The 27,226-nt window shown below is 46.5% G+C and overlaps 13 protein-coding genes across 13 annotated transcripts; 4 read left to right on the top strand and 9 right to left on the bottom strand.

Annotated features, from left to right (window-relative positions):
* Positions 1–5: 5 nt before the first annotated feature.
* On the bottom strand, positions 6–4,586 carry OGAPODRAFT_15530 (uncharacterized protein). Its single transcript, XM_018353793.1, has one exon. The coding sequence runs from the start codon at positions 4,542–4,544 to the stop codon at positions 45–47; it is 4,500 nt and encodes a 1,499-aa protein (XP_018211926.1). The 5' UTR covers positions 4,545–4,586; the 3' UTR covers positions 6–44.
* Positions 4,587–4,600: 14 nt separating this feature from the next.
* On the top strand, positions 4,601–7,276 carry OGAPODRAFT_85337 (fatty acid elongase). The gene has a single exon (XM_018356797.1). The coding sequence runs from the start codon at positions 5,177–5,179 to the stop codon at positions 6,209–6,211; it is 1,035 nt and encodes a 344-aa protein (XP_018211927.1). The 5' UTR covers positions 4,601–5,176; the 3' UTR covers positions 6,212–7,276.
* On the bottom strand, positions 6,291–7,322 carry OGAPODRAFT_41218 (uncharacterized protein; the record flags this gene model as incomplete). Its single annotated transcript, XM_018355408.1, has 1 exon — positions 6,291–7,322. A coding segment is annotated over one exon (1,032 nt), but the record flags the coding sequence as incomplete, so codon positions are not given.
* Positions 7,323–7,420: 98 nt separating this feature from the next.
* OGAPODRAFT_97571 (uncharacterized protein) lies at positions 7,421–10,778 on the bottom strand (the record flags this gene model as incomplete). Its single annotated transcript, XM_018357959.1, has 1 exon — positions 7,421–10,778. A coding segment is annotated over exon 1 (3,003 nt), but the record flags the coding sequence as incomplete, so codon positions are not given.
* Positions 10,779–11,469: 691 nt separating this feature from the next.
* Positions 11,470–18,589, top strand: OGAPODRAFT_15531 (uncharacterized protein). The gene has a single exon (XM_018353794.1). It carries the CDS (start codon positions 11,758–11,760, stop codon positions 16,774–16,776), a length of 5,019 nt encoding a protein of 1,672 aa, XP_018211931.1. The 5' UTR covers positions 11,470–11,757; the 3' UTR covers positions 16,777–18,589.
* On the bottom strand, positions 11,470–18,589 carry OGAPODRAFT_75101 (uncharacterized protein). The gene has a single exon (XM_018355971.1). It carries the CDS (start codon positions 18,037–18,039, stop codon positions 16,804–16,806), a length of 1,236 nt encoding a protein of 411 aa, XP_018211930.1. The 5' UTR covers positions 18,040–18,589; the 3' UTR covers positions 11,470–16,803.
* OGAPODRAFT_11504 (uncharacterized protein) lies at positions 18,176–18,784 on the bottom strand (the record flags this gene model as incomplete). Its single annotated transcript, XM_018353279.1, has 1 exon — positions 18,176–18,784. The coding sequence occupies one exon, from the start codon at positions 18,782–18,784 to the stop codon at positions 18,176–18,178; it is 609 nt and encodes a 202-aa protein (XP_018211932.1).
* A 119-nt stretch (positions 18,785–18,903) lies between these two features.
* On the bottom strand, positions 18,904–20,447 carry OGAPODRAFT_85348 (uncharacterized protein). Its single transcript, XM_018356799.1, has 2 exons — positions 19,800–20,447; positions 18,904–19,763 (listed from the first exon to the last, which is right to left on the bottom strand). Exons 1-2 carry the CDS (start codon positions 19,950–19,952, stop codon positions 18,969–18,971), a joined length of 948 nt encoding a protein of 315 aa, XP_018211933.1. The 5' UTR covers positions 19,953–20,447; the 3' UTR covers positions 18,904–18,968.
* Positions 20,448–20,548: 101 nt separating this feature from the next.
* Positions 20,549–21,929, bottom strand: OGAPODRAFT_92434 (uncharacterized protein; the record flags this gene model as incomplete). Its single annotated transcript, XM_018357157.1, has 1 exon — positions 20,549–21,929. One exon carries the CDS (start codon positions 21,927–21,929, stop codon positions 20,553–20,555), a length of 1,377 nt encoding a protein of 458 aa, XP_018211934.1. The 3' UTR covers positions 20,549–20,552.
* A 212-nt stretch (positions 21,930–22,141) lies between these two features.
* Positions 22,142–24,317, top strand: OGAPODRAFT_15532 (uncharacterized protein). Its single transcript, XM_018353795.1, has 2 exons — positions 22,142–22,189; positions 22,226–24,317. Exons 1-2 carry the CDS (start codon positions 22,158–22,160, stop codon positions 23,589–23,591), a joined length of 1,398 nt encoding a protein of 465 aa, XP_018211935.1. The 5' UTR covers positions 22,142–22,157; the 3' UTR covers positions 23,592–24,317.
* On the bottom strand, positions 23,642–24,322 carry OGAPODRAFT_11508 (uncharacterized protein; the record flags this gene model as incomplete). Its single annotated transcript, XM_018353280.1, has 1 exon — positions 23,642–24,322. One exon carries the CDS (start codon positions 24,320–24,322, stop codon positions 23,642–23,644), a length of 681 nt encoding a protein of 226 aa, XP_018211936.1.
* Positions 24,323–24,410: 88 nt separating this feature from the next.
* On the top strand, positions 24,411–27,099 carry OGAPODRAFT_15533 (uncharacterized protein). The gene has a single exon (XM_018353796.1). It carries the CDS (start codon positions 24,426–24,428, stop codon positions 25,815–25,817), a length of 1,392 nt encoding a protein of 463 aa, XP_018211937.1. The 5' UTR covers positions 24,411–24,425; the 3' UTR covers positions 25,818–27,099.
* OGAPODRAFT_97583 (uncharacterized protein) lies at positions 24,411–27,112 on the bottom strand (the record flags this gene model as incomplete). The annotated part of the gene is made up of 2 exons (XM_018357960.1): positions 24,411–26,902; positions 26,954–27,112. The coding sequence occupies 2 exons, from the start codon at positions 27,110–27,112 to the stop codon at positions 25,862–25,864; spliced, it is 1,200 nt and encodes a 399-aa protein (XP_018211938.1). The 3' UTR covers positions 24,411–25,861.
* Positions 27,113–27,226: the final 114 nt, after the last annotated feature.

Consider the following 27,226-nt stretch of genomic DNA (forward strand, 5'->3'; position numbering starts at 1 on the left):
TACTTGTCAAACTTAAATTTATATATGTAAATCCAAATTAGTACTTACTCCTTGACCAAAGAACCCTCCTCACTTTTTGCACTTTGCTGTTCGCCTTTGCTCTTGAGTGCCGACTCGTCCTTGACTCTGTTGCTCTTTTTTGGAACTCTAAAGAGCCAGTAAAGGAAGACGGTGAAAAAGATGTTAATCGCAATGTAGCAGATGAAGATACCCCAGTCTCTCCATCTGTTGTCGAAGTCTATGCCCATGGCTTTCAAGAATGTGTTGGTTTCTTTCATGGGGCAGAACGCACAGTCGTCTGTTGCAGACTCATCCAAAATATATCCTCCCGCCTGGCTCACGTACTGGCTCATGTAATCACCACAAGTCATACCAGAAGGAGGAGGGAAGTGCACGTACTCTTTCTCTGCACACTTCACATTGACACCACCAACACCAGTGCTGAGGATAGACCCAAGCCAATAAGTGATTGGCGAGACTCTGTACATGAACACCCAGAATCCTGTAGGGACGATCAGAGCACCACAGAAGTTCAACGACATGGTGAACAGCAGAGACACCAAGTTGGCAGCGTTATCAGAGACCTCGATAGCTGCACCAGCAGCTTGTCCCAGGGTACTAGAAAAGCAGAAGAATGCAACCATGTTGAGCCAACTGAGAGCACCTCTCTCAGCAGTAGCATTCACGGCAGCGGCGTTTTTCTGCAGACCGACTGGGTAGTACCAGCAGAAGTAGGCAAGGGTACCACAAATCCAATTGTATGGGATCTCCGCAGTGACCTGGGCGAGCACAAAAGCGACCCAGCTGAACGTTTTAGATGGCCGTTCTCTCACCTCGTACAGAGATCTTTGGGCCACAAATTGAGGAAGCATCTGGTCAACCATGGTCAGCAAAATGATGGAAAGCATGAAAATAGAAAGCATCTGGTTCTGCAGGCCCTGAATAGAAGTTCCGGCATTGAAAAAGGAGAAACCATTGAACAACGACGCAATGACAGTTAGTAAAACCTTGTTCCAAATGTACGACGGAGTTCTCCAGTATTGCTCAAACACTCTCTTAGTGACCAGGAAGTACTGCAGCCATAAGCTGCTGGCGAATTCGTCCTGAGCATTTGGAAGCGTCGACAGAGGCAGCTTGGCCAGCTCACGTTCCATGGTTTTCAGCTCTTCTCTAACGGCGTGTCTCTCGCTGGACTTGAGCCACACTTCGTGGTAGTCTTGCAGAGCGTGAGAACCAGGAGCCGCACCAATAACTTCCAACATCCACTCAGCAGGGTTAGCATCTGGTGGACACTTTGGAGCACCGTATTTTTCAAAGTAGTCGATCAGTGTCTGACAGTTCTCCCCCAGGTCACCAAAATACACCGTCTTACCTCCTTTGGCAAGGAAAAGCAATCTGTCGAACTCCTTGAGCAAAATAGCTGAAGGCTGATGGATCGTGCAAAGGACGGCCTGCCCGTTGTCGGCGAGTTTTCTCATCAGCTGACAGATCGACCAAGCAGTCTGGGAGTCGAGACCAGAGGTAGGCTCATCAAGGAACAGCAGCAGCTGTGGCTTGGCAGCAAGTTCGACACCAATGGTCAATCTCTTCCGCTGCTCCACGTTTAAACCCTCACCAGCAACACCAACAATGGCATCGGCATATTTGTTCATTTCCAAAATGTTGATCACGTTCTCAACATACTCGTCTTTCTCGGCTTTGGAAATGTCCTTGCCTTGTCTCAAATAAGCCGAGAACCTCAGAGCCTCACGAACGGTAGACGTTCTCAAATGTAGATCTTGTTGCTGGACATAACCTGTGTTTCTTTGGAACGATTCATCTCTGAGTCTTCCGTTGACAAACATGGAGCCCGACACGACACCCATGGTGACACGGTTGGCGAGAACATCCAACAACGTCGTCTTACCTGCTCCGGAAGCACCCATCAGCGCAGTCAGAGTGCCGGGCTTCACCCAGCCATCGACATGGTCCAGAATTCTTCTGGTCTCGCTCTTGATCTTGACCTCGTAGCAAACGTCTCTCCAATGGAAAATATCTTTTCCAGCAATGAGCTTGGCCACTCCGCCGGAAGATCCAACGTCATCTTGTATACCAGCCGGTTTTTCGTTCTCTGGCGTGGCCTCAATGTCACGTGCAGATGAAGAAACGTGCTCCTTCTTGAGCTTGTTCAGCGTCGATCTCTGGAAAACAATAATCTCACCCTTTTGCAAGGCTCCCTTGGAATTTTCCACCAGAGTGAGGTACAAAGCGGTGAAGAAGATGGTGAACCCGACGACAATACCAAAGTTTCTCCATCTGTGGTCCCATTTGTAGCGGAAAGACTCGTAGATGTAACGGTCGCCATCAACGTAGTCCTCACCGGCAATAGAACTGACAGCAGAACAGACGCGGTTGGCCCCGTTAGCATTCGGATATGCAGGAATGAACTGCGAACATTTGTACGTCACGCCATGGAACTCGTTGGCAATGAGCGCCTCGAAACAGTAGGCCACCGGATCGAGGTAGTTGATCCATCTGGACCAGCCATGCATCGAGGGAGTTGGCAAAACAAAACCGGTGTAGATGACAAGGGCGAGCAGCAACAGTGCAGAGGGCGTCATACTCTCTGCCAGAGTTCTGTAGAACGAACCGATCGACCGGAAAATACCCGACATGACTAAAGTTGCCATGAAGTTGATCAGGAAGTAGAAGAAGAACGCACCTGGTTCTCTCTTAAAGTTGATCATGAAATAGAACACCAGATTGAATGCCACGGCAGTGATCAGCTTGGTAGGCAACTCAGTGATGACAGACGCAAAAGCGTCTGCGGAAGGATGGTATAAGGCAAACTTCTTGTGCTTTTCGACAATTTCTCTGGATTCGAACAGAGCCATAATCTCCAGCATCGACGAAAAACCGTTGAACAGCACGGCAAAGAACATGGCAGCAGTTCTGGTGTAGAAGGAGCCGGTAGTTTTGCTGAGATTATAGAAAAGGGACGACAGAATCAAACCCATGATGGAGTTTCCAAAGATCGAGAACAACGTAATCGAAGGGTCTCCCTTAGTTCTCCAGACGTTTCTCGTCATTATAGCTCTCACCTGCTTGCCGTAGGAAAGGGTGTAAGGCGACGATGGTCTTGCTGCCTTGGACTGCCTGGCCACGTGTGCGTCCCTGTATTCTTGTTTGAGGTTCTTGGCCTCTGCGTTCTGAATATACGAATCAATCTCCTCGCGCAGCTGTTTGTACTCCGGAGACGCTTTCCAGTAGTCGTTGAACTCCTTAGGCGTCTTTGGCACTTTGTTTTCCCAGCCTTTTTTGGCAACTCTTTCTGCTGGAGAGGTGATCGACGTAAGATAATCGGCAGTCGTCTGTCTAGGAGGACACTCGTATCCCATTCTTTCGAAGTATGCCTTAGCCTCGGTTCCTGGGCCGTAATAAATCTGGTAGCCTTCGTATAGAAGAACGACGTAGTCAAAAAGATCGTATGCGCTTTGTGAACACTGGTAAATAGCAATCAGGGAGGTGGTATCCAGCAGCATCGCAGAAGTCTTCAAGGCACGGATAAATTCCAACGCAGTGGCGGAATCCAGACCTCTTGTGGCATTGTCCCAGCACTGCAAGTTCGCTCCGCACAAAGAAACCTCGGCGATCGAGACTCTCTTTCTTTCTCCACCGGAAACACCTCTAATGAACTCGTTTCCGACCTTGGTATTGTACGTGTGGCTCAATCCGTACGTGGCCATGTACACCTGGGCCATGTGTTTCGCATACTGTTCTCTGGTGACGCCTGGTGTTCTATTATCCGGTGTCCTCATCGTGGCAGCAAATTGCAGTGTTTGGCCGACAGTCAGCTGAGGGAAGTGCACATCTGTCTCGGCAGAGTACACAACCTCTCCTCTATAGTGTTTCTTGATATCCCGGACTGAAAGGCCATCGTAAGATATCACAGACTCCTTGTCGACTTTCAAACCGTATGTGTGTGAGGAGATGGTCTTGAGCAACGTCGAGCATCCGGCACCAGGTCTTCCCAAAACCACCGTCACGGTCCCGGGTTTCATGAGGGCGTCCATAGGCTTGAGGATATCAAAATATCTGGATTCGTCGTTTCTTTTGAAGTAATCATAATAGAAGTCTCTAGCCATTTTCAGCCCGAGATTGAGAACAGTAGGCTGGAAGTCGGCATCGGAAGCAATACCTTGCACACGCAGATCCTTGTATGCAATTCCAAGTGATGTCGGCTTGTAGTGGTCAGGGTCCGACTGCATCAGTTTGCGCGCGTTCTTGACCCAGAACTTGGAGTCGAACGAGTCTGAAAAAGGGTCCAATCTAGGGTCATCTGCCGTGGTTGGCTCGACACCAGGAACCTGTGACATGGAAGTCAGGGTTCTAATGAGATCATCGCCACCGCCGCTCCTGAACTCTGAGAGAGAGGCGCGGCTCTGATGGGTCAATTCTCTGGCCAATTCACGAACCTGGTTCTCTGCAGCATCGGCAAACCCTTCATAGACTTCAGCCTCATGGTTGTCAATGTCTGCGGAAACACTGATTGAATCTGTACTCATCTTCTAGCTGACTCAAATATGAGCAAAAGGAGATACCTTTATATTTGAGGACAGATACGAGGAGCAGTAACAAGAATTGCAGAATCACTGCCTAAATTCTAATAAATGCAAGGAATTCGGGAGGTGAATAGCTCGGAATTCGGAATTTAATTCTACTAAATGAATTCCGATGCCGAATTCCAATAGTTTAGACCTACTTTTTGTTGCGGAACCAGAAAATTTCGGGACAAAAATAGTGCCGGGATGTACATTTTTTTTTCCGAATTACAAATAGTACAATATTATGATACCGTGAAATTGCTGATAAAGTGCTCGGATAGTGTTCAAAAAACAAAAGAAAGCAAATACGTGTGGCTGAAAATTTTCCAGTGCATCGTTAAGCGTCGTTTCCATTTGTACGAAGCTGGCGGTGCAACAATTCGAAAATTCTACGAAATCGCGATTTCTTTTTCGGTTCTCTCAATCACATGCAAACACTCACATGCACCGACTATGATGACATTTTTTTGGAATCTGGCATTTTTCAATAGGACAGACAAAAAAAATAAACAAAAAACGCTCCTTGAGTAACTAGAATTTAATTTGTCCTTCGCTCTGCACATTATATGGATACCAACGAATAAGGCCTCATAATGTCGTTCTCAACTCTTCCTGTGCCCACTTTCGACCGCCCTTTCGGCGTTTACCTGTTCGACCACTTCGATGATTTGGTCTCAAAGCTCACTGGCGGCCGTTTTGTTCCTAGCAAATTTGATTTTGTCGCAGGAGAGACTTTTTTCTCTACGCCGGTGCCTGTCCTTGGTGCCATCGTTCTCTATTACGTTGTCATCTTTGGTGGTCAACATATTTTGAAAACCAACAACTTCAGACCGCTGGTTCTCAACGGATTGTTTCAACTCCATAATTTGCTTCTCACTATTTTGTCCTTGACGCTCGTGACTTTGATGGCCGAGCAACTGATTCCAATGATTCACAAACACGGACTATATTATGCCATCTGCGATCCCGGTGCATGGACTCAGCAGATGGTCGTTCTGTACTACCTCAACTACCTCACCAAGTTTACAGAATTTATTGACACTCTTTTCCTAGTGGTGAAGCAGAAACGCTTGACGTTTTTGCACACCTACCACCACGGTGCTACGGCACTTCTGTGCTACACACAGCTGATCGGCCTGACCTCGATCTCGTGGGTCCCAATCACACTTAACCTCTTTGTCCATGTGGTCATGTACTGGTACTATTTCCTCGCTGCCCGCGGTATTCGCGTCTGGTGGAAAGAATGGGTGACGCGTTTCCAAATCATTCAGTTTATTTTGGATTTGTCCTTCATCTACTTTGCTACCTACCAGAAGCTTGTCCATAATTTTGCCCCATCGCTGCCTCATTGTGGTGACTGTGCGGGCACGCCTCTAGCCACCATCAGTGGCTGTGTCATCATCTCATCCTACCTCGTTCTGTTCATCGCATTCTATATTGAGGTGTACAAAAAGAGCTCGAAGAAAGCCAAAGTCGTCCGCAGAGTTAGAGGTGGTGTTGCTGCCAAGGTCAACGAGTACGTTTATCTTGACAAGCAAACATTGCAGTCCAACTACGACTCCAACACCGGATCGCCTTTGCCTGTTCCAAGACAACGCAATCTCAGATCTACAAAGAAGAAGATTTAACTTCTCCCTTGTATAACTCTAGCATGAAAACATAGTCCCAGAATTACATCTTCATCCCTTCACTATTAAGCACACACTGGGCACGACGGTTAGCCAAATGAAATGCTTTTTTTAGATCCTCCTTTGTGACTCCGGCAGCGCCGTAAACACTAAGGCCGCTCAATGTGCTGCCGTTTGAGCTCACCATTATCCTTGTGTCTATGTTTTCTTCGGCCTCGCCTTCCAGCTCTGCCAGCAGAATCTTGCCGTCCGTGTCAATCTCCATTTTATCCTCATCATGAGGAACGGCTTTGTCCAGCTCTACTAGTCCAAATGTCGAGCTCCAAGATATTCTATCTTCGTTCAATTTCAAGAGCTCGTTTTTCTCGGCATCACACTCGAGATCGTAGTCCTCAACTCGTACCCGACGAACCCCCACCTCAATTCGTTTCTCAGCAATGTAGACAGCAGGAAGACGGGTCTGTCGAAGCGCAGAAATAAGTGCCCCGTAGCACAGGTCATACACTGGGCCAGCGCGCGAGAAGACCTGAATGGTAGCGTATAGCACAAACGAGTAGCCTGTTTGCGGCAGGAACTCCTGTTCTAGCTCCTCCCCTCCCTTGCACTCAAGCTGGATCTTCAGAGCGTTGCGGTCAATCAGGCCAGAATGGTAGATGGCTTCGTATAGCCTCTGCGAGATGGCAATCTCCTCCTCGTTCGGTGGCCCACTCCCGCCACGCGAGATCTCAACTTCTGTGTAAACGGTCGCATTTTTGCTATCTCTATGTGTTTCGCTGTCTATTATATCTTTTTCGAGCTTTGTTCTGTAGTCGTTAACCAGCTCATGATCGTCCTCAACAATCGCACCGCTAATCAGACATATGACAGTAGTCTTGCCTGATTTCACGATCGAGGACCCAAGCACGCTACCAACACCGTTAATGTCGCCGTTAGGCTCGTTAGACTCGTACCTTCCGACTCCAGCACGGCCGATTACGACAGGCTTGAATTCGTCAAACTTCCGTAACGAAGGGCGTAAACCAATTTGCAGATACTTCTGGAGTAGTACTTCGGGTGCAATCTGGGCCAGCACATCGGGTGGAAAAATATTGGGTTTGAAAGAAGCGGTCTCTGACATTTAATTGTAATAAATTATTTGAAAAATTTCTGCATAGCAAAATACAGATCCATGCATTCAGCTATACTCTAAATAAATTCACCGTACGCCCCATCATTGATATCGGCAGGGGCAATGGCGTTTCCACTGAACGTGGACACGTTGTCGTCAACGTCGCTAGCCGGAGAGCCGATAGTAGAATCGACGTGGCCATCACCTAGCATCTTTTTGCGACGCTTGATAAGATTATCCGAGACTAACGACTCAGTCTCATCGCTTCGCTCGCTTTTTAGTTCATGGCAGCCTTGCTCGTTCTCATCAGAAGCAACATCTGTAGTGGTTGTAGCACTGGTCCCACTCTCTGTAGTGTTCAAGGACTCCATCGGTGTCGGAGACTCATCTATGCTGTCTGCTCTCAGAGCGTCCAGCTTCAAAGACTCCTGCAGTCGTTTGTGGTTCTCTGCATTTCTCTGCCTAATCTCTCCCATCATACGGCGGAAGAACTCCCCTCCCAGCGGCTCGCTACTTCTCTTTCGATAGAACAGCAGATAGGCAGAGCCCCGAATGGACTCTGTGGGGTCCACGACAGACACTCGCGAGTCGTCAAAATAGTACCACTTTCCATCAACAAAGTTCTTAGCATACGCTGTGTAGTGTCCACCACCAAGTCCACCAAAATGGTTATCCACGGCAAAAAGGTCATAAATCATCTCCTCTCCATTGGAGTTGACAACATATTTGGACATATCCAGGCCCTCTATGGGGAAATCCACAACAGCGTCGATCTTGTCGCTAAAGCTCTTGGTGTTCTCAAATCGCTTCAAATGGATAGTAAGTATGTCTGGAACAGACCAGATCTCGATTTTTTTGGTTGCCTGCCTATGCTCTTTGCAGTTTGGACAATACCACAAATCGTTCTCTCCTAAAACTTCTGGAGTCGAGAACATCTCCATGCAATTGTCCAAAGATATGTTCTTGCGCCTGCTTTCGGCCATAAGTCGCTTGTTTTCCTCCACCTCAGCATTTTCCAATATCTCTGGGTTTGACCATGTTTCTCTGCCTCCCAGTCCGTCCTCCTCAATGCCTGTGAAAAAGGTATCAAAAAATTCAGGCTCCCACTCACAGACAAGCGCAATCTTTTCGAAAATCAGAGGTCTTGCAACGCTCTCCGGCTCAGGGTCTGAATCCTGCTGCTCCTCTTTTTCGTCGTCCTCGACTTGCATTCCGTTGGTCTCCTCTGTCAATGGAGCCAAGCTATGTTCACTTGGGTCGCTATCCATCATATTTGTTTCATCGGGGCCATCACCAGGAAGTCCCGGATCAGAGTCCTCACTAGTAACTGTCTCGGTAGACTTGGCTCCATATAGGTAAAATCTCCGCTTTTTTCCTTCCACTCTCTCCAGCAGGTCAGGCAGGCCTTTAAAATTATTATGCGTGCGAGGAATCCATAATGAATCGTCTTCCTCGTCCTCCTGAGAATACCTAGAGTATCCGTAAAGACCTCTACCGTATCTGTTCGAAATTTTGAGCTCGTGAGACGAATCGAACACCTTCACGCTAAAAGCATAATTTCCAGGAATCTCAGGATCCGCCAAAGAAACATCATCATCGTTGCCGTCCTCAATCCCAGAAAATTCTGTAGCCTGATGCTGCAAATGCTGCCTTGACGCAAAGAAGTCGAATGTCGAAAGCTGGCTGTAACGTTGTTCCAGTTTTCTTCTTATTTTGCCGAACGAATAACATTCGTCCTTTGTGAGCGTGATGAAGAATGGTATGCCAAAAGGCTTGGTGTTTCTTGAGTCTGAGAGAGTATTAAAAACAGGAACAACCAAGTCTCCTGGCCTATGTTTGATCTGGTGGAACCATATCTCGTCGTTCTGGCCGATTAGATCAGAAATGGGCAGGTAGCGTGTGTCTGAATCCTTGGCCTCGAAATTTTTATACACTTGCGACTGGAACACCTCAATGGCAAGCAGCTCATCGATAGGCACTTTCACTTTATCCGCAACGTACACTTTGAGGTCAGCAAATGTAGCAGACTTAGGAAGCTCCACTTCTAGACTTTTTGGATACCCTTCTTCCAACAACACATTGACTTTGCCAATCCATTTCTTATGAACCGGCAATGGTAGAGTGAGATCATTGTAAGGATCGAATGTGATACTGATCTTGCCGCAAGATGGACACACTAGAGTCGACTTGTATAGCCCCACAAACAAGTCGATAACGACGGAGTTATTTCGCAGCTTGTGGCTGTCCCAGCACTTCTGTGCCAATTTCCGCACTTCATCCAAATCGTTAACTTTCTCGTCCGGGAGCTCTGGTTTTTCAACATACGGTTTCTTCAAAATTCTATTGAGGTCCTCGTGCAGTCCGTCCAAAAGAAAAGCTATCAGTTCCTGTGAGTCCTGTTGGTGATAATCTGCAAACATTGAGTTATAGTATCCGATTGTATATTTGAAGTCTCTTGGTGAAAATGAGCTTGAAGTTCCCGCGAAGCGTTTGTCAAATAAATGCTTTACCAGGCCTGCGTAGGCAGACGCCACTTTCCCATCGTTTCCCAGGGGGTTATCTCTGTTAATTTCCTTTTCGTAATAATCATACAAAAAATAATTGGTGAGCTCCGGGATATGAACCAAACACTGAAGAGCAGAATTCATGTAGCAAGAGTTTCCCAGATTATTGAGTCCCACTAATCCCGATCCAAGGGTAACCGTCGAGGATGTGTCCATTGGATATGTTCCATCCTCCTGTTGTATCTCGATAAGAATGTTGTGCTCACTGATATTAAGGTCCTCCAGTTTTATGGAGCCAGATTTCTTTCCTGCTGGGATTAGCGTCTTGGAAGTGATGTTTGACAGGTCCTGAGGAGTGAGGATCACAGGCAATCTGGTTGCCGGCGTGATTCTCCATATTCTGGTGGTGCCCTTCCCAATCTCGAACTGTTTTTTCACTGCTAGCTTGAGGTCTCTGGCAGTACTCAGAGCAGATATCAAAAATGGCCTTGCGCCGGCCAATCTGTATCTGTTAATGGTTTCGGGATTATTGCAAAGCAGATGCGGAATTATATACAACGGATACGTTTCGAGTTTGAGCTGCCCGTCTTTCTTGTCCATAAATAATTGCCGCTCCACAAAGGGACCATCCACGCCGTACCACTCGACAAGTTTCGCAAAGACTTGCTCTGCAACAAACTCCGGATTAGTGGCCGGATTGATGCAAAGCTCCGTATGATCCAGAATGCTGCTTGTATTAATAGGACCCAGAGCAGCGGCCTCCTGTGGTGCTCCTTTCAGAAAAGCATTGAGCCACTCTTTCGGTATGCCATAGTACTTGGTTCCTTCTCTTAGATCGAAAAAGGACTGCTCAACGAGCTTCACGTACTCTGCTCGCCTCTGGATCAGCTGCGAATCTGCTGCTTCCAAAGGCTGCTCGGATGGTTGCGGAACAGCCCCGCTCTGTTCGAAACCCATCACGCTTTTTCAAGTGATTATAAATCTTTTTGCTTGTCAAGATTTTTCGAGATGGTGGAGAAGAAGTGCGCGGCTCAAAAGATTTATTTTTTTAGAAGCACCCATGCCTCCCAACCTTGTCTTCCATGATTGACCTTTTATCCTCCTGTATCGATGGAGATTTTGAGTTTTCCGGACTAGTGGGGTCTGAAGAGTCAGTTATTATTGAATATGTTGACTCTTTGGAATCAATTCCGCTGTTCAAGCGAGACCATGCTTCCACTCTGAAGGATGTGGTAAATCAGGCCCTGTCAGAGAGAACTAGTCCCGAGTCAGATCTGTGCCTGTCCTTGCTCCACCACTTATCCCAAATTTCTCCGATCAATAAAATAAGGCTGCATTCCGAAGCATTGTGTCAATTGCTGATGGATTACTGCACGAACCAGACACAAGACAGCCGAGACTTGTTGGTGCTGGACTTCTTCGAATCGATCTCTGAGCTCGGCCTCAGCTTCCAGCAGACTACATACCTGTACAAGAAAGCTCTCCAGAACACTGCATCAGCCGTTTCGTTTCAAAGGCTGTTCACAAAGCATCTTGACTCACATCGCTCGTATTTATTTCTACCTACATCGCAATACTCGCTTTCGCTCAACGCTCCCATCATCAATTTCACAATTCAGTTCTGGTTTCAGTACACCCCGACACATGAACAAGCCTCACCTTCCTCTCTGTTTGTACTCAAGGCCAAACAAACGCTTCTCACGTACTCTTTGGAAAACCAGAAATTCTCGGTCAGCACATTGACAGACATTGCAACATTCGAGGCATTTGTGTTTGAGCCGCTGCAAAAATACCACGTCGTTTTTCTCCACAAAGAGGAGAAGCGAAGATCGTACATCGATCTTTATGTCAATGGCGACTTTGTACAGTCAATCAATTTGGCATACAAAAAATCAGATCATGCCACGTCCTTGGATATTCAGGGAATTCACGGGATGTACTTCGAGCTGATGAACTTACTGGTTCTGAGCGAGCGCGTCAGTTATGGTTGGATTCTCTTGTCTTACCACCTGGGCCCGCTGTTTGCTGGTACTTACCAGGGCTATCATTTTGAGCGCTGTCTTTCGGAAAAGTCAAAGCTGGTGATGAACTTGAAACTTCAAGAAAATATGGACGCCAAGGCATTGAAAGATATCATGATTAGCCCCGGCTCCATCCTAGTTGATGTCAATGCCAACTCCTCAGCAGAGATCGGTTCCACCATTCATTGGAAACCAAAGTTGCTGCTGAACTCACTGTATTCGATTGGGGGCATGGTTATTTGTTTGCGTTTGTTAGAGACAGCCAAAACGTCTAGCTCACTCGTCGAATCTCTCGACTTTCTATTTGCCGTACTGTCAAAAGACCCACTTTCGAAACAAGAGTTTGAGATGAACGCCGGTTACAATATCGTGGCTACAATACTGAAAACAAAAAAGGTTCTTTTGAACCTGACGGTCTTAGATTCCATTTTGCGTTTTGTTGGATACAACGAAACGTCTCCGATAGAATCAATTCTGGCCAACGCTCTTGCTTACCGAATCCTCATAGTGGATTTCGAGATATGGAAGCCAACTTCCATTGATCATGTTGGAGACGCTTCCGTAAGAGATACCTTCAAATTTCTCCTGTTTCAATTCTCTGTCTTCGCTCATGATAGTCGCTACCACAGCTACAACATCCAACAGTTGGTCGACATGAGAATAATCAAACGGTTTGTGCAGGCTATGAAATATGGTTTGTTTGAGGAGGCAGTGCTGCCCTTATTACACGACACAATCTCAATACTGGTGAGAAATAACCCTTCTACAGAATCATTCAAGGCTCTATCCTTATATGTGATATACTCCCTGAAAATCGAGGATTCGGGAGGTCTACAGCGAAAATGTGGACTAAATGTTCTGCGGGCCATCCAATCTGTGGTAGAAGATCCCTCATTAATGTCGAACGTCCATGGCTACAAAATCATAATGAAATCCATATCCACAAAGTGGATACTATTGCTCCTTGATAACGACAATTCTGATGTGGTGAAAATCAGTTTGAGGCTCTTGAAGCGTGTTTTGCTATTTAGCACCAGGACTTATAAGTCCTTTGCTGACGAAACTAGTCTCTTGCTGCTTTACAAGTTGTTGAAAAAGTGGGACAGCAATTTTGAGGTGATGAATCTAATCATGGCTCTAGCGTTCAGAAAGCATTCTACATCAGATCAAAGCGAGGTCGTCATGCCCGAATTTCTGGTACTAATGAACATGTTATTATCTGAGTCAGAGTTAGACCCAGATACCATTTCGTTGTATGTGAGGAAAATTCGACACCTGCTTGATTCGAATATCTTTTTCAAAATGGTGGTTTCAAATCATATACAGTGGCTCCAAACATTTCTACATCTTGTTTGTAAAATCAAAGACAAGCATGATATCTCAATCATAGCTCCTTACAGAGAGTTTATTGGAGAATTATTTAAGGAGAAGCTCGAAAGAAATGTCAAGAAAACAGAGTCATTAACAGTGGACGCACTTCACCAGAAGTTCCCTGCGGCATTCATATCCACTATACTTCCCGAGATTCTGATACGCCTCAACGAGCTCAATCCAATTTGTCGCACACAGTTTGTTTCCAAGTTGCTTCCAAGAATGCTGGAACTGGAGAAACTCTACCAAATTGAAGAAGCCGATTATTATTTAGTGTTAGAAAAACTAAGTCCGATGCTGAGCCTTGAAGAAGACTTAAAGCAAAAAAGTGTAAAGAGGCATTTTTGTGACTTCTTTACGGAACTCCTTGCGAAGGCAACGTTCAAGGAAAAGGAAAGCAATGGGACCGCATTCAAAGAAACGAAAACTTGCTGCTCTGTGCTCATGGCCAACCAGAGACTATTCTCAAAATATGCAGGGAATGAGAATTTGTCTGTTATAGTTGCGTCTTTATTTCAGTGCATGGCTCTTTCCGACGACTCTCTATCGAGCTTAAGTCTGAACTGTCTTCGGATTCAGCTCATGAGTGATCTGCGACCAACGATTGCGTGCTTATCATCAAACAGCAGCAAGAGGGCCAGATTAGTGGACTATTTTGAAAAGTTTCTATCGCTGGATGACGGAGAGATCAGGGATATTTGGGAAAACGATTCTAGTCTTCGCAACATAATCAACGCGAAATATGAGAGTTATATTTTGGAGATCCGAAAACAGCAGGGAAAATCAACTATTAGGAAGGCAATGGATGAGCTGGCTCCTATTTGGCTCATAGAGAACAGCAACAAAATAGAAAAGATTTATAACAAGGAGATCATGCTCTTGGGCAAGACAATAGAACAGGCAGAAACTAAGAAGTTTAATAGACACATACAAGACGATTTGGACGATCTTAACTACTTTGTTTCTGTCTTCAACGACATCAAATCGCAGCTTCCAGTGGAAAACTATAAATTCTCAACTGTTTTGGACTCTACCGAGGGCCCTGACCGAATGCGAAAGCGGATGATTAAACAACTCTGCCTGACAGATGATGACATCCCCACAGAGGAGAGTTCTGGACTGGAATACGATGACCTGGCTGAAGAATACGGCCTGCTCTCAGAACAAATGGATCTCGATTTGGCACAGGAGGACAAGAACCGCAAAATCCTCCGGAGCTTGTATGTTGGGGATAAAATAGTTGAGATGCTCAATGTGACACAGATCTTAGGCCTTGAGACACTGGAATCAATTTTCATTCTGGGGCAATCTCATATATACATGATTGGCAATTACTTTCTCACCTCAGATAAGAAAGTTGTGGACTTAAGAGATGCTCCTCCAGACGAGAGAGACTCGTACGTTCAGCTCATCACGGGTAACAATTCGAGAGTTCCATCATCGCAACATCAGACCAAGACGTGGGAGCTCGCAAAGTTTGCTTCCATCAGCAAGCGCACGTTCCTACTGCGAGACGTGGCTTTGGAATTGTTTTTCATTGATGGCTCTAATTTTCTCATCACTTGCTCTTCTAAGGAAACGAGAGATGGACTTTTCAACGTATTGTCTACTAAGGCGTCGGCCAAGTATCCTGACACGATTCTAGAAGACGCTCTCACTTTGGCATCCTCATCCTCGTTAACTATTGGTGCCAAGCTTGTCAGTGCAATTACGTCGGTGGCTTCAGCGACGACTCTCAGCTCGTTAACAAAGAAATGGGAAAAGGGCGAATTATCGAACTTCTATTATCTTATTCTAGTGAACACGCTTGCGGGTCGCACCTTCAACGATCTGACCCAATATCCTATTTTTCCGTTTGTCATTGCGGACTACGAAAGCGAGGAGCTGGACCTGACCAATCCTGCCACTTTTAGAGATCTCGGAAAGCCGATGGGGGCGCAGACAGAGAAAAGAGCAGCACAATTTAGAGAAAGATACGATGCCTCGGCTGAGATGTCGCCCGACTCGCCGCCATTCCATTATGGAACACATTATTCGTCTGCAATGATTGTCACCTCTTATCTTATTCGCGTCAAGCCGTTTGTGCAATCGTATTTGTTACTTCAGGGAGGCAAGTTTGATCATGCTGACAGGACGTTTCACTCCATGGCGAAGACGTGGTACAGCGCCTCCCGGGACCATACCACAGATGTCCGGGAACTAATCCCCGAGTTTTATTACCTGCCTGATTTCCTGCTCAATTCCAACAATTTTGAATTTGGCTATTTACAAGATGGAACCAAAGTTGGCGACGTGCGTCTGCCTCCTTGGGCCAAGGATGATCCTGTAATATTTGTGGAGAAAATGCGACAGGCTCTAGAGAGCGACTATGTTTCTGAGCATCTACACGAGTGGATCGATCTTGTGTTCGGGTTCAAGCAGAGGGGGAAACACGCAGTAGACTCGCTGAACGTGTTTCATCATCTGAGTTACCAGGGCTCTACGGACCTGGATAAAATTCAAGACGAGAGAGAAAGAAATATCATAGTGAGCATTATACACAATTTTGGGCAGACGCCTGTTCAGGTTTTCCACAAACCTCATCCGCGGAAGCAATCTCAAATGAAGGTAAAGTTTGACCCCACAAAACTGTTTGAGTTGCCACTATCAATTATCAATGTTCCTTTTAGCATAGACACTATAGAGTTTGATTTTGACAAAATGGAATGGCGACCTCGAGACCGTTTCAGCAGAGGTAGCCAACATCTCAGATTGCAGCTAGTCGGCCGCAACTCGGTGATGGTGAATAACGTTATATTTGAGAACGTGAGCACCAGCATGATCTCCGCGTTTGGTATTCTGAGCTTCGATGAGTTCGTGATTGGTTTTGAAGATGGGACTCTACAAATATACAGGCTAACGTCGCACAAGTTGGCAAGCATGAAAAATGCCCAGAAAATAAATATGAGACAACCTGCAGAGACGAGCTGGGGACGAGAAGCTGAGGAGGTGATCCAACTTGGAGTTTTACGAGGACATCGTTCCAAAGTGTGCCAGGTCAGAATAAATACTTTATACTCGATTCTCCTAAGCTACAGTGAGGATGGAACAGTCAAGCTGTGGGACCTTCTACAACGAAAGCTTATGCGAGACGTCTCTGAGGATGGCAAGCTTATTGAGATATCTAATCGGCATGCTCTCATTGCAGTGGTGGAGAGAAAGAACACGCTGAGACTTGAGACGATCAACGGATTGTTGCTGCTGGAGCAGCCTCTGGACGAAGAATGTCTATCCATCACCTTTGGTGATGCAAATTTCAACCAATTTACAGACATCGAACACCGCGACTGGACACACCATTCCATTTTGGCTCTTGGTTTCCGGGGTAAAATGAGACTAGTGGAATTGACATTGGAACAAAGTTGGAGCATCAAGATTCTACGCGAACTAAACATGTTTGGAGATTTGGAGATCACTAGCCTCAAACTCAAACTCAAGGTGGAGCTCAACGGTGAAGGCCAAGTCACTGGACGCGGAGAGCTGGCAGCAGCCAGCAAAGATAAATTAATGATATGGTGTTGATGGTTATTATATATTGCAGAATCTATCTTACCGCTTTGAGCCCCATCGATCGTAGCAATAGAGGCCAACAGCAACATGAACCAGACCAGTGATCTCCAGCAAGGAGAGTCTTTTGCCAGTAATAATCATGCTCACGCTGATGATGACTATTCTTTTCATCATGGCTGCGATCGAGTACGTAACAGTGGGCAGCAGTGCAAGAATATGGAATGCCAGCAATGATTGACTGAAATGACTAATCCCGTTCAGCACCAGCATGGTCCAGGGTATGAAACCATAGTTAGGGGCAGAAGTGGATTCAGAAACTTTTCGCACACCGAAAAGTAGCTCGCAGCTTTCGTATGTGATGAATGCAGGTATCGAGTATAGCATCCCATACGTGGCACAATAAATAAGCGTTGTAAGTTTATCAGGCTTATCAAAAGCGATCTCGTAGTCTCCAGTCCGTTCGGGCTTAATATGTTCTGAAGAAGAAGGGTACTTCTCAACATCGGAATTCACCGACGACTCCCTGCTGATCGCAAGCGACCCGGGATCTCGAGCCGCAGAGTATGATGACGGAGTGACCACGTTTTTGGCGTATATCGATTGACCAGCAAAAATGACAGTTGACGCAAACGCAAATGCTATACCTTTGAGATAATCGGACTTCTCTAGAAGCATTACTCGCAGCATGGTTTTTTCTCCATCCTCCTGGCTGCTGAGTTGCGGGTCCGATATGGCGTCCCTTGTGGAGTCTTTATCTCCAGACTGCGACACGACGATGATAACAACGCCTAGAACCAACGGAATGAGAGATAGATAGGTGTAAGATGGGAAGCGGACTTTGTAGTATATGCGGTATCCCATAACCGTCAGCAGAGGACTTAGGGCTCTTATAGACGAGACGGTGGCCACGGGACATAACGATGTTGCGGCAAGGCTCAGCAATTTTCCAACAAATTGGAAAGTGCCCATGGGGAAGAAAACCCTCAGTAATCGTCGATTAAAAACAAAACCTGTCCCGGGCCTTGAACTTCCCGAAATAGTGGATTTCAATTGCGGGAATCTCCCGAGAAGAAAGATAGTGATGTGACCGAGTATGAGACTGCACAGGAACTGAAACTCGCCCACAAATACGGGGAAATCGAAGTCGTTGAGGATGTGCTTGGTCAACTGCGAAGTAAGACTGGAGATGAAGTACCAGGAGCAACAGAGCGATACCACTTTAAAGTCAAAGAGGCCGCTTTTTAGAACTCTGCGTGTTGTTTCAGCCACAGGCATGGATCTCAGCTGGTTGGTCGCTTGCAAGTTTATAAATCCATGTGATCCGGTGCCTAGAATTGCATCCAAATTTAACAAAACAATTTTTTGTCCAGGTGTGGCGCAGGGCGAATTAATTTAGCTGTGATCAACAGCTCTAAGCACGCTTTGCCTTGTTTTCGTCTTTGACGTGTTGTCGTGTTTCAAGCGCACGTTGTGTAAATTCGGGATCGATGAAGCTTATGAGTGTCGGTAGCAGTGCGATCAATGCCATTGCGGCCAGCACAAGACCCAGGATTGGATACTGTTGGAAAAGTCCCCAGAAGGGGATCACTTTTAGGATGCTTGCAGTTTGGTCTTCTTCTGCAAACGACTTGATGACAATTGAGTCGGTAGTAAAGTTTAACTTGTTTTGAAGCGGAACCGGATTGGCAGTAGCGGCGATTCCGGGGTACACTTCAAAGACTTCGAAATCACCATTGACCTCGACACGAAAGAAATTGGTCTTTGAGAGAGCAAAGTCAAGCGACCGTAGTACAAATGAGTAGTTACCGGGCTCTAGATCTATCGTGGAGAACTCTCCGCGTCGATCAAGATGGCACCTTGTACTCCACGTATCATTAGAGAGAGACATCCAGACTCGTGCAGGATCCGTCAAGGACTCCTGGGGCAAGTCCAGCTTGCCTGAGATGACCAGGGCGTTGAGAACAGCGGTGAAATGCGCAAAAAAGAAAATCAAGTATTTGATCGCTTGCATCACGAGCATATAAAAAGGAGAATTTTTCGTTATTTTTTTTTTTCATACTCATTATATCAGAAAAGGTATATATTGTAGGGAGGCTAATGCCCCACCCAGATTGTCTCCCTCTACAACCTTTTCGAGAACGATATGATCTTAAATACATTGTTTCTAGACCGTTCTAGAGACCTCGTTGAGAGATCAGACATATTTAGAACCCAAAATTGTTTTTGGAGTAGTTCATAGGAGGAATATTAGGATGGTCGACATGAGTGAAGGTTGCATACTCCACCTCATATTCATCATCTTTGAGCGTAAAGTTAACCACTGCACCCAAGTTCCCCTGCATATCACAGTAGTTTGGCGCGCTAAACACCGTGACCAACTTGCCGTCGTGTTCTATTTCGTAACCTCCCATACGAACTTCGTGAGACCGAATGATTGCCTTGAGCTTGTTGCGCTCACAGAAATCTGCCGTGACGTCCGGACCAAATTGCATTCCAATTCCTCTTTTGGATGCAGATCTTCCCTTGCTTTCCTGGGGATCCGTCCACAAAAGTTCCATCTCAATTCCTTCCTTCGGAGGTTGTTTGCTCTTGAACCGATCGATCTTTCTTATGTCGTCTAGAACGACGTTGTCAGAAGAAAACAGACCACCATGCATGACAAGATACTCTTGGCCAATTAGAGAGGCATACGGCAGGGAATTAAAGGATTCACTGAAACACGAAAATAGTTTCTCGCTGTACTTGTACTTGCACTCGTCCTCAAAACCGTACACTTTGTTCATATCGTTCGTCTCGTGGTTTCCCCTGTTTATGTAGATGTTTTGAGGATACAGCAATTTCAACGAGTACAATAAAAATGCAACCTCGCAGGACCATGAGCCGCGGTCCACAAAGTCTCCATTAAACAGATAAATGTGGTTCTTTCCGACTTTTCCAAAACGTTTGAATATGTTCAGCACATCGTAAAACTGACCATGGGTATCCCCGCAAACGGTGATCTTCTTCGCTTCTTCCAGCTGTAGCTCCTTAGCAACAGTGGATGGCCGCTTCAGACCAAACTCGACCATCGGAGGCTGCTCCTTGAAGATTTCGTTCGCAGCAGCTACGATGGCGAAGGCGTGTTTCTTGGGGATCTTGCCTCCCTTACGGAACAAGTCCACCATGTTGGAGATATATTCCTGCGTCATCGCAACAGACACTCGTTTGTCTTCCACTTTGATGTCCAGGTCAGGACCTTGGTAGCTGCTTTCAACGGTGAATGAATCAAAGTCGATACTGGCTATTGTAGAGCCTTTTTCCTCCACAGCAATGGCCTTCTCAAACTTAATTTGATTGATGATTCTTACCAGCTGTTTTTCCAATACCTGGGCATTTTTGTCGGAAGGTGCCCTCGAAAGAACGATCTTGACGTCCGAGAGAGATTTTTTATATTCCAAAATCGCACTGTAGGCCACCGCACGTCTATAATATGCCTTGAGGTAATTTTTGTCCAACTTGATCGCCTGGTTTGCGTCTTCGATAGCTAAACCATAATTCTCAAGTTTTATTTGGGCCTGTGCTCTGTTCGAGTACAAAATCGCCGTGGGGAAGATGTCTATCGCTTGGGTATACAACTCGATGGCCTTGTCAAAGTTGTTGCTCTTCAGCTCTTGGTTTCCCAAGTTTTTGAGCTCGGTAGACCGTTCCTCCAGTTTTGGATCCATGTGTAAATGGAAAATCAGGGACACTACAAAAGTTGCAAAATATTGGAAAAATATTCCTCAAATGAATTATTTATTTTCCTGGGGCTATTTAACACGAACACTATAATTATCTCCGCTTCGTGTGATATACCGCACGTATGGGTAACTCTGATAGTGTAGTTTAGGCTCGTTGATCTTCAGGTACCGTATTTGGAGCCCGCTGGTCACAAACCCTTGCATCTCGAACCTGAGGTTGACTGGCCTTTTTTTGAAGTTCTCCAAGCTAGTAGCATCGTGGACGGATGGAAGCAGGAGCTCTGCAATCATCACATATTCTTTGCCGCCGTCAATCCTCTTGAATTTCCACAACACGACAGACTCGCTAGGTATGTATTTGATGGAGCCCTTATTATAGTGGAATTTGGGCGAGTCAACGTCCTCGGGGACTGGAATGCGGATTTCCAATCTGTTGGCACTGATCTTGCTTTTGTAATTTGCCCTCACCTTTATCATAATCTCTATTCTAGTGTTGGAATGGTTCTTCATTTTGTAGTCAATCATAAATAATGGCTTCAAGGTATGCGAATGAACACGGTAGTTCATCAGCTCAAACTCTCCATCAGGTGGAATAAATGAGACCATTCTGTCAGTCTCAAACTTTGACAGTCTCACACATTGATGGAATTTAACGTCCTCCACCTCTATACCCTTGGTGCTGTTGGAATCTCCAGTTTCACCCCGGATCGAGCTCAGACCGCTATTTAGGAAACGGTCATTTAGGCCTAGAACGAGCTCGGGCATTCCGGAAAGATAAGATTTGAGTTTGATGGCCCCATGGATCTCGGAGCTCAGCATTTGTCCCTTTGCATTGATGAGCATGTCAATCGACTCGATAACATCCAAGTACGCCTCGTTCTTTTTGTAGAATATTCCCGGAGAACGCCAGTTGACGGAGTTTGTAAGCGTGGCAGGCGGCTGTTTTGGCTGTTGATGAATCAACGAGCCGCTCTTAGAACCGGTGGCCGTGGCAATAACATTCTCGAGCGTGAAGGACTCTTGCGTAATGTATTCTTTCAGTATCTTGGTATCGGTTATCTGTGGGACTCCAAAGTCCATCATTTCATCCAACAACTCGTATATTATAGAGAAGTTGTCCCTGATCGACTCTTCCTCCAATGATTTTACATAGCTCTCCAACACCTTGACGAGATTGTGCAAATATGACATGATGTTGAAGACGTTTGTGTCATGGCGAGTCATGGCCAGTACAAACAGGTTTTTATGCATCAAATATATGTAGTTGATGCCATTGTCGTATAGCACAGGCCGTGCCGAGCCCTCGTCAAAGCTCTCGCTGTTGGTGGAATTATTGATCAGCAGGTACGGGAAGCGCTCAACTGCAGATACCGGTATGTCCCCTTTGTAATCCCTGGACAACAACGGACGGCCCTTGCTGTCGAGAAAATAAACCACAGATGCCATCGCCGTTGGAATATATATTGCTGGCCTACAAACAAAAGATAGGTTTTTGCGGTGCAGAGGTGTAAGAGGACCTACTTCGCGTGTGGCAGGAAATAATAGCACTATTGCAATTTCACTGCCAATTACGTAATATCTTGGGTCACGATGCTGGCGTGTGATGTAATAGGGTGAGTGATAAGCAATTATTAAACTCATTAAGATATATGGAGTCACTGATTTCCTAAAACCATGACTATTGATACTCTGAGCACACCCGAAAGGTATGTACAAGTCTGCTTTAATTGGCTAACAATCAGTCGGGAAACGAAAAAATACATATCTCAGGGAACAACCCCGAGTTTCCTTGTTCCCAGTTCTAGTTACTACAACATTAATATCACCATGAGCCACTGGCAACTCAAGGACCTTGTGTGTTCAGCATCGAATACAAACTCTGTATATTTTCCTTCCGGAAACAACCTCATGTCTCTTGACTTGTCTCGCAAGGGCAATAGGGGTTCCAAGTGCCTTAAGTCTGTCACCAAGTTTGAGACTTCTCCACGATGTCTGAAGGAAAAAGACGACCTGATCGCTGTCGGAGGAGTTGTCAGTGCAACACCCCAAGGAGTAACTCTTGGAAGCTGTCGTGGCCTTTTCGGTCTTTACACCAAGGTTAATGATAGTGTGATCAACAAGAATGTGGGGACTCTGATCAATAACTGCGTTTCCCTGTACAAAGTATCCAATTCTGCATACAAGACAATTCTTTGCAACAATGATCATAACATGTATTTACTAGACGTGACTAATTACGGTCTAGCCCAGTCGCAAATGAATATCAATGTTGGTGTTCCGCTAAACCACTCAAGCATCTCGCCAGACTCCAAAAGCATGATAGCGGTTGGAGACTCGTCCAAAGTGTTTGTGTTGCATTCAGACGAAAATATGGCAGACATCAAGGGACAGCAGAGCATATCAACAAACTATCTGTGTGGAATATCAACCGACTGGAGCTCCTCTGGAATGCAATTCAGTGTGTGCTTCCAGGATGGGGCAAACCTGGTATACGATATCAGACGCCAAGACCACGCCCTTCACGAAATTCACTCTACAAGACTTGACGCAAGTGGCGACTTCAGGGTCTGTAAATTCAGTGGTGGAACCGAAGATTTATTATTTATTTCTGAACATCAGGGACGTGTGCATGTCGTGGATACCAGAGATTATTCGAAACACCAGGTGATTCTGCTTCCAAGGGTTTTGCATGATTCTGAAGCATCCACATACAATCAGCCGATCGTCAAGTCAGTAGAGGAGGTGCTCGCCCTCGACGCAGCACATCTTGACCAGGCCAACCCGCAGAGTTCGGGACTCCGCTTGGGCCAGCGTCCCCCAATGCGTTCATTTCTTAACGACAGGGCCAACCAGCCACGCAGGTTCCAGTACGACACAACTGACGAGCCCACACCGCGTCATTTCGAGAGTCCTCAACATTTCATTGGAGAAGTTACGTTAGACGAGGACACCGTGCAATATCTCGATAGCAGTGTCGAAATCTGTGGGCTAGACGTCTCGCGGGTCCACGATAGCAGCTCATTGGTCATTGGCAGTGAAGCAGGGCTGATTCACTGGGGCATCGATTCTTGGAAACGGAGATGTTTCCCTTCATTTGAAATGTTTTGATGAGGATAGTGATTTTTTTTTATACTCATAACTCGCTTTCGCTCGCGCAATCACCTGTAGAACTGTGGTCTGTTGATATTGAGGCCGTACTCATCAAGAGCGCTGCTGAGATCGTCGATCGTCAAGGTGACTTTCTGGTTGTGCTGTTGGTTACCTCCACTCAATGCCGTACTAGACTGGCCTTCGCCTGCAGACCCAGAAGCCCCCTGAACGCCGTTTTCCACAGATTCATCCGGTGCATTTGCCATGTTTGATGTCGCCATCATCAGGGCACGGGCCCTGACGTGTGGATTGGACGAGTTGTACACCGCCGTGTTCGATCTGATTCTGGAATACTCGTATGCGTCGGTAGCAATATCACTCACAAACTTCTGTGTCGCCAGCGCCAGAAGCCTTTTGATTTTCACGTTCGTTGTTTGAAAACCATTTTTGGCCAGATAGTAGTCCGTGACACTGTCTGGGATGATCGGTGTGAACTCCTCGTCGTCCATCATTTGCAGCACCTCTTCCAGAGTCTTGTCACTTCTGGTTAGCTCAGGGAATTGGGGCAAAATGGGAGGCATTTTCGCCAAAGCTGGGTCCTCTTCCGGTTCCTGGTGATGTTGCTCTTCGTGGGGGTTGTTTCCCACGTCTTCGTTCATTTCTTCGTCCAATTGGTCGTCATCACCGAGCTCCTCTACGTCTTGAGCACTGAACAGGTTGCCCTGTTGTTCTGTATGTTCGTCACTCATGGTTTATAAATGGGGATTAACAATAAAGAACAAAACACAATAGTCGGTGAAAAACCTTTTTTTTATTTGAAATTGCGACTCATAAAAAAGTATGCTAAAAAGAATGCGTTCTCATTATCAATATTTGGTCATTGGAGGAGGTTCAGGAGGTGTTGCGTCGGCCAGAAGAGCTGCCAAATATGGAGCGTCCACCCTGCTTATTGAAGCCAAGCAAATGGGAGGTACCTGTGTCAACGTTGGGTGTGTTCCAAAGAAAGTCATGTGGTACGCCTCCGACATGGCTGCGAAGATCAGACTTGCCAAGGACTACGGATTTGAGAGCGTTGATCCATCGTTTGCGGACAGCTTCAATTGGGCAAGTTTCAAGGCCAAAAGAGACGCCTACATCAAGAGACTCAACGGAATTTACGAGCGCAACTTGACCAAGGAAGGTGTGGACTACTTGTTTGGTTTTGCGAGATTCACCGATGACGGCAAGGTCGAAGTACTCCACAACGAAGACAAGTCACAGGTGTCGACTTTCACTGCCGATCACATCCTGATTGCTACCGGAGGCACTCCTGTCTTTCCAAACCATATCCCAGGTTATGAACTCGGCATTTCTTCGGATGGATTTTTCGAGCTGGAAGCCCAACCAAAGAGAGTGGCTGTCGTGGGTGCCGGATACATCGGTGTGGAGCTTGCTGGAGTTTTCAATGGTTTGGGCTCAGAAACTCACTTGATCATTAGAGGAGACACTGTCTTGCGTAAATTTGACACAATCATCCAGAATACGATTACTGACCATTACGTCAAGGAGGGAATCAATGTCCACAAGCAGTCGCAGGTGACCAAAATTGAAAGACTAGAAGACGGTTCCAAGAAGGTGACCCTGAATGATGAGTCAAGCATCGTTGTTGACGAGCTGATCTGGACCATTGGCAGAAAGTCGCTTATCGATTTGGATGTGCACAAGATTGGCCTCGAGCTCAATGCCAAGGACCAGGTCATTGTCAACGAGTACCAGGAAACCAACGTTAAGAACGTGTACTCACTGGGAGACGTTGTTGGCAAAGTTGAGCTGACTCCCGTGGCCATCGCTACTGGCCGAAAGCTCTCGAACAGATTGTTTGGACCAGAGGTGTTCAGAACTCAGAAGCAGGACTTTGACAATGTGCCTTCTGTCATTTTCTCCCATCCTGAAGCTGGCTCGATTGGTCTTAGCGAGAAGGATGCCATAGAGAAGTACGGAGAAGACGACATCAAAGTCTACCAGTCCAAGTTCACATCGATGTTCTACGCCATGTCTGAGCACAAATCTCCAACCGCTTACAAACTTGTCTGTGTGAAGAGCCAGAACGAGAAGGTTGTTGGGTTGCATATTGTTGGAGACGCATCGTCCGAGATTCTCCAAGGGTTTGGGGTGGCCATCAAGATGGGAGCAACCAAGGCCAACTTCGACGACTGCGTGGCTATTCACCCAACGTCCGCAGAGGAACTTGTTACCATGGTTTAATTAGATGCTAGAGAGATTTATTCGGAATATTTAATTTCTCGGTTTCAGTCTTTGGGCTCCATTACCTGCTTCACCGGCTCGCTGTCGTTCACATACAGCTTGTGTTCCTGGATGTACCGGATAACGGAGTTGGGCAACAAGTACTGGACGCTCATATTTCTCCTCAAAAACAGTCGCACCTTGGTAGAACTGATATCGTTGTAGATCAGTTGCTTGATCACCAAGATATTTTTGCGATGTTCGTACATGATGTCGTGGCTGAGTAAGAAGGACCTCACATCCGACCCGGTGCGCTCAACAATGAGGCACCCGTAGTTACCAAGGATATGGTGCAGATCCTGATCTGCCCAAACGTTTGGTTCGCCCATGGACTCAATCAGGTCGCCACCGGCCAGCAGCATAATCTTGACGCCTGTTTTCTCTGTGCTGCTTTTATATTTGTACACCCCGCCCCTTTTAATGTTGATCTCCTCATTGAAATGATCCAACACCAAGGCTGTTCGCGTGTATTTGGGCTGCAGGGATTCCCAGGCGTCGACCATCAGCCACGAGGACGTGCGCTCACAGCCAAGTTCGCACATACGCACGCGGTGATGGGACGGTGCAAGTCCTGGTTTCTTGTAATTGTCCGAAACCGGAGAATAATACCCTCCGATAACCTCGAACCTGGTATACTCTCTAACGGCATCCAAAGCCATTTCGAACATTCGCAGATGCAAGTACGTGATCGGCGAAAACGAGCCGCACGCCACTATCACCAAAGGATACTTGTTTGGCTCAGATAATCGTGTTCTCAGACGATGTGTGGGAAACTTGTACTCTTCAAGGCTCTTGGATTGTCGCTGTATACCATGTGGAACTTCCTCGAGATCGGCGATCTGGAACGAGTGCACCCTGGGCAGGTTGGTGCCGGAGAAGGAGCCGGTGCGAGTTTCCTCCAGGGGCGGATAAGCGCTGTGGTCCGGCGTGGCGGAATCCTCCTCCTCCTCGCTGGAACTGAACGGCTGGAGTTCAGTTCTGGACTTGGGGATTTTGTGCTTGATGGAACTCGGAGAGCTGGATCTAGTAACGGTCTCAATTGAGAACTTGGCCTTGGAGTGGCTGTTGCTAACTGAGACCGGTGGTTCACTGGAAACACTTGTGTGATCTATAGGTTGGTCGATTGGTTCCAAGTAGTCGGCAAGGACGTATGGCTGTATAGGCCGTCTGTTCGGAATGAGAGTGGACGAAACTGTGGGCTCCACGGGCGGATGCGTGGAGGGAGGCCTGAAATTCGGGTCCTGTGTTGGGTCCATTGGGAAAAGTAATAAAAGATTGGAAGCTTTTCTTGCACAGAAAAAAGGCTGTGAGATTGATGGTTATTTTGTCGGACTAGCGAGCTTCCCCGACGTGAGAAAAAGTTTTTATCG

The sequence above is a fragment of the Ogataea polymorpha genome (assembly GCF_001664045.1).
Source record: "Ogataea polymorpha strain NCYC 495 leu1.1 chromosome Unknown OGAPOscaffold_2, whole genome shotgun sequence".
NCBI classification, from domain to species: Eukaryota; Fungi; Ascomycota; class Pichiomycetes; order Pichiales; family Pichiaceae; genus Ogataea; species Ogataea polymorpha.

Coding starts and splice junctions, on each gene's coding strand:
- OGAPODRAFT_15533 (XM_018353796.1), top strand. CDS start 24,426: ATGCGTTCTCATTATCAATATTTGGTCATTGGAGGAGGTTCAGGAGGT.
- OGAPODRAFT_85337 (XM_018356797.1), top strand. CDS start 5,177: ATGTCGTTCTCAACTCTTCCTGTGCCCACTTTCGACCGCCCTTTCGGC.
- OGAPODRAFT_75101 (XM_018355971.1), bottom strand. CDS start 18,039: ATGCCTGTGGCTGAAACAACACGCAGAGTTCTAAAAAGCGGCCTCTTT.
- OGAPODRAFT_85348 (XM_018356799.1), bottom strand. CDS start 19,952: ATGACGCAGGAATATATCTCCAACATGGTGGACTTGTTCCGTAAGGGA. Junction 19,764..19,799: donor GTCTGAAGCGGCCATCCACT/GTTGCTAAGGAG, acceptor GAAGCGAAGAAG/ATCACCGTTTGCGGGGATAC.
- OGAPODRAFT_15530 (XM_018353793.1), bottom strand. CDS start 4,544: ATGAGTACAGATTCAATCAGTGTTTCCGCAGACATTGACAACCATGAG.
- OGAPODRAFT_15532 (XM_018353795.1), top strand. CDS start 22,158: ATGACTATTGATACTCTGAGCACACCCGAAAG. Junction 22,190..22,225: donor ACTCTGAGCACACCCGAAAG/GTATGTACAAGT, acceptor GCTAACAATCAG/TCGGGAAACGAAAAAATACA.
- OGAPODRAFT_15531 (XM_018353794.1), top strand. CDS start 11,758: ATGTACTTCGAGCTGATGAACTTACTGGTTCTGAGCGAGCGCGTCAGT.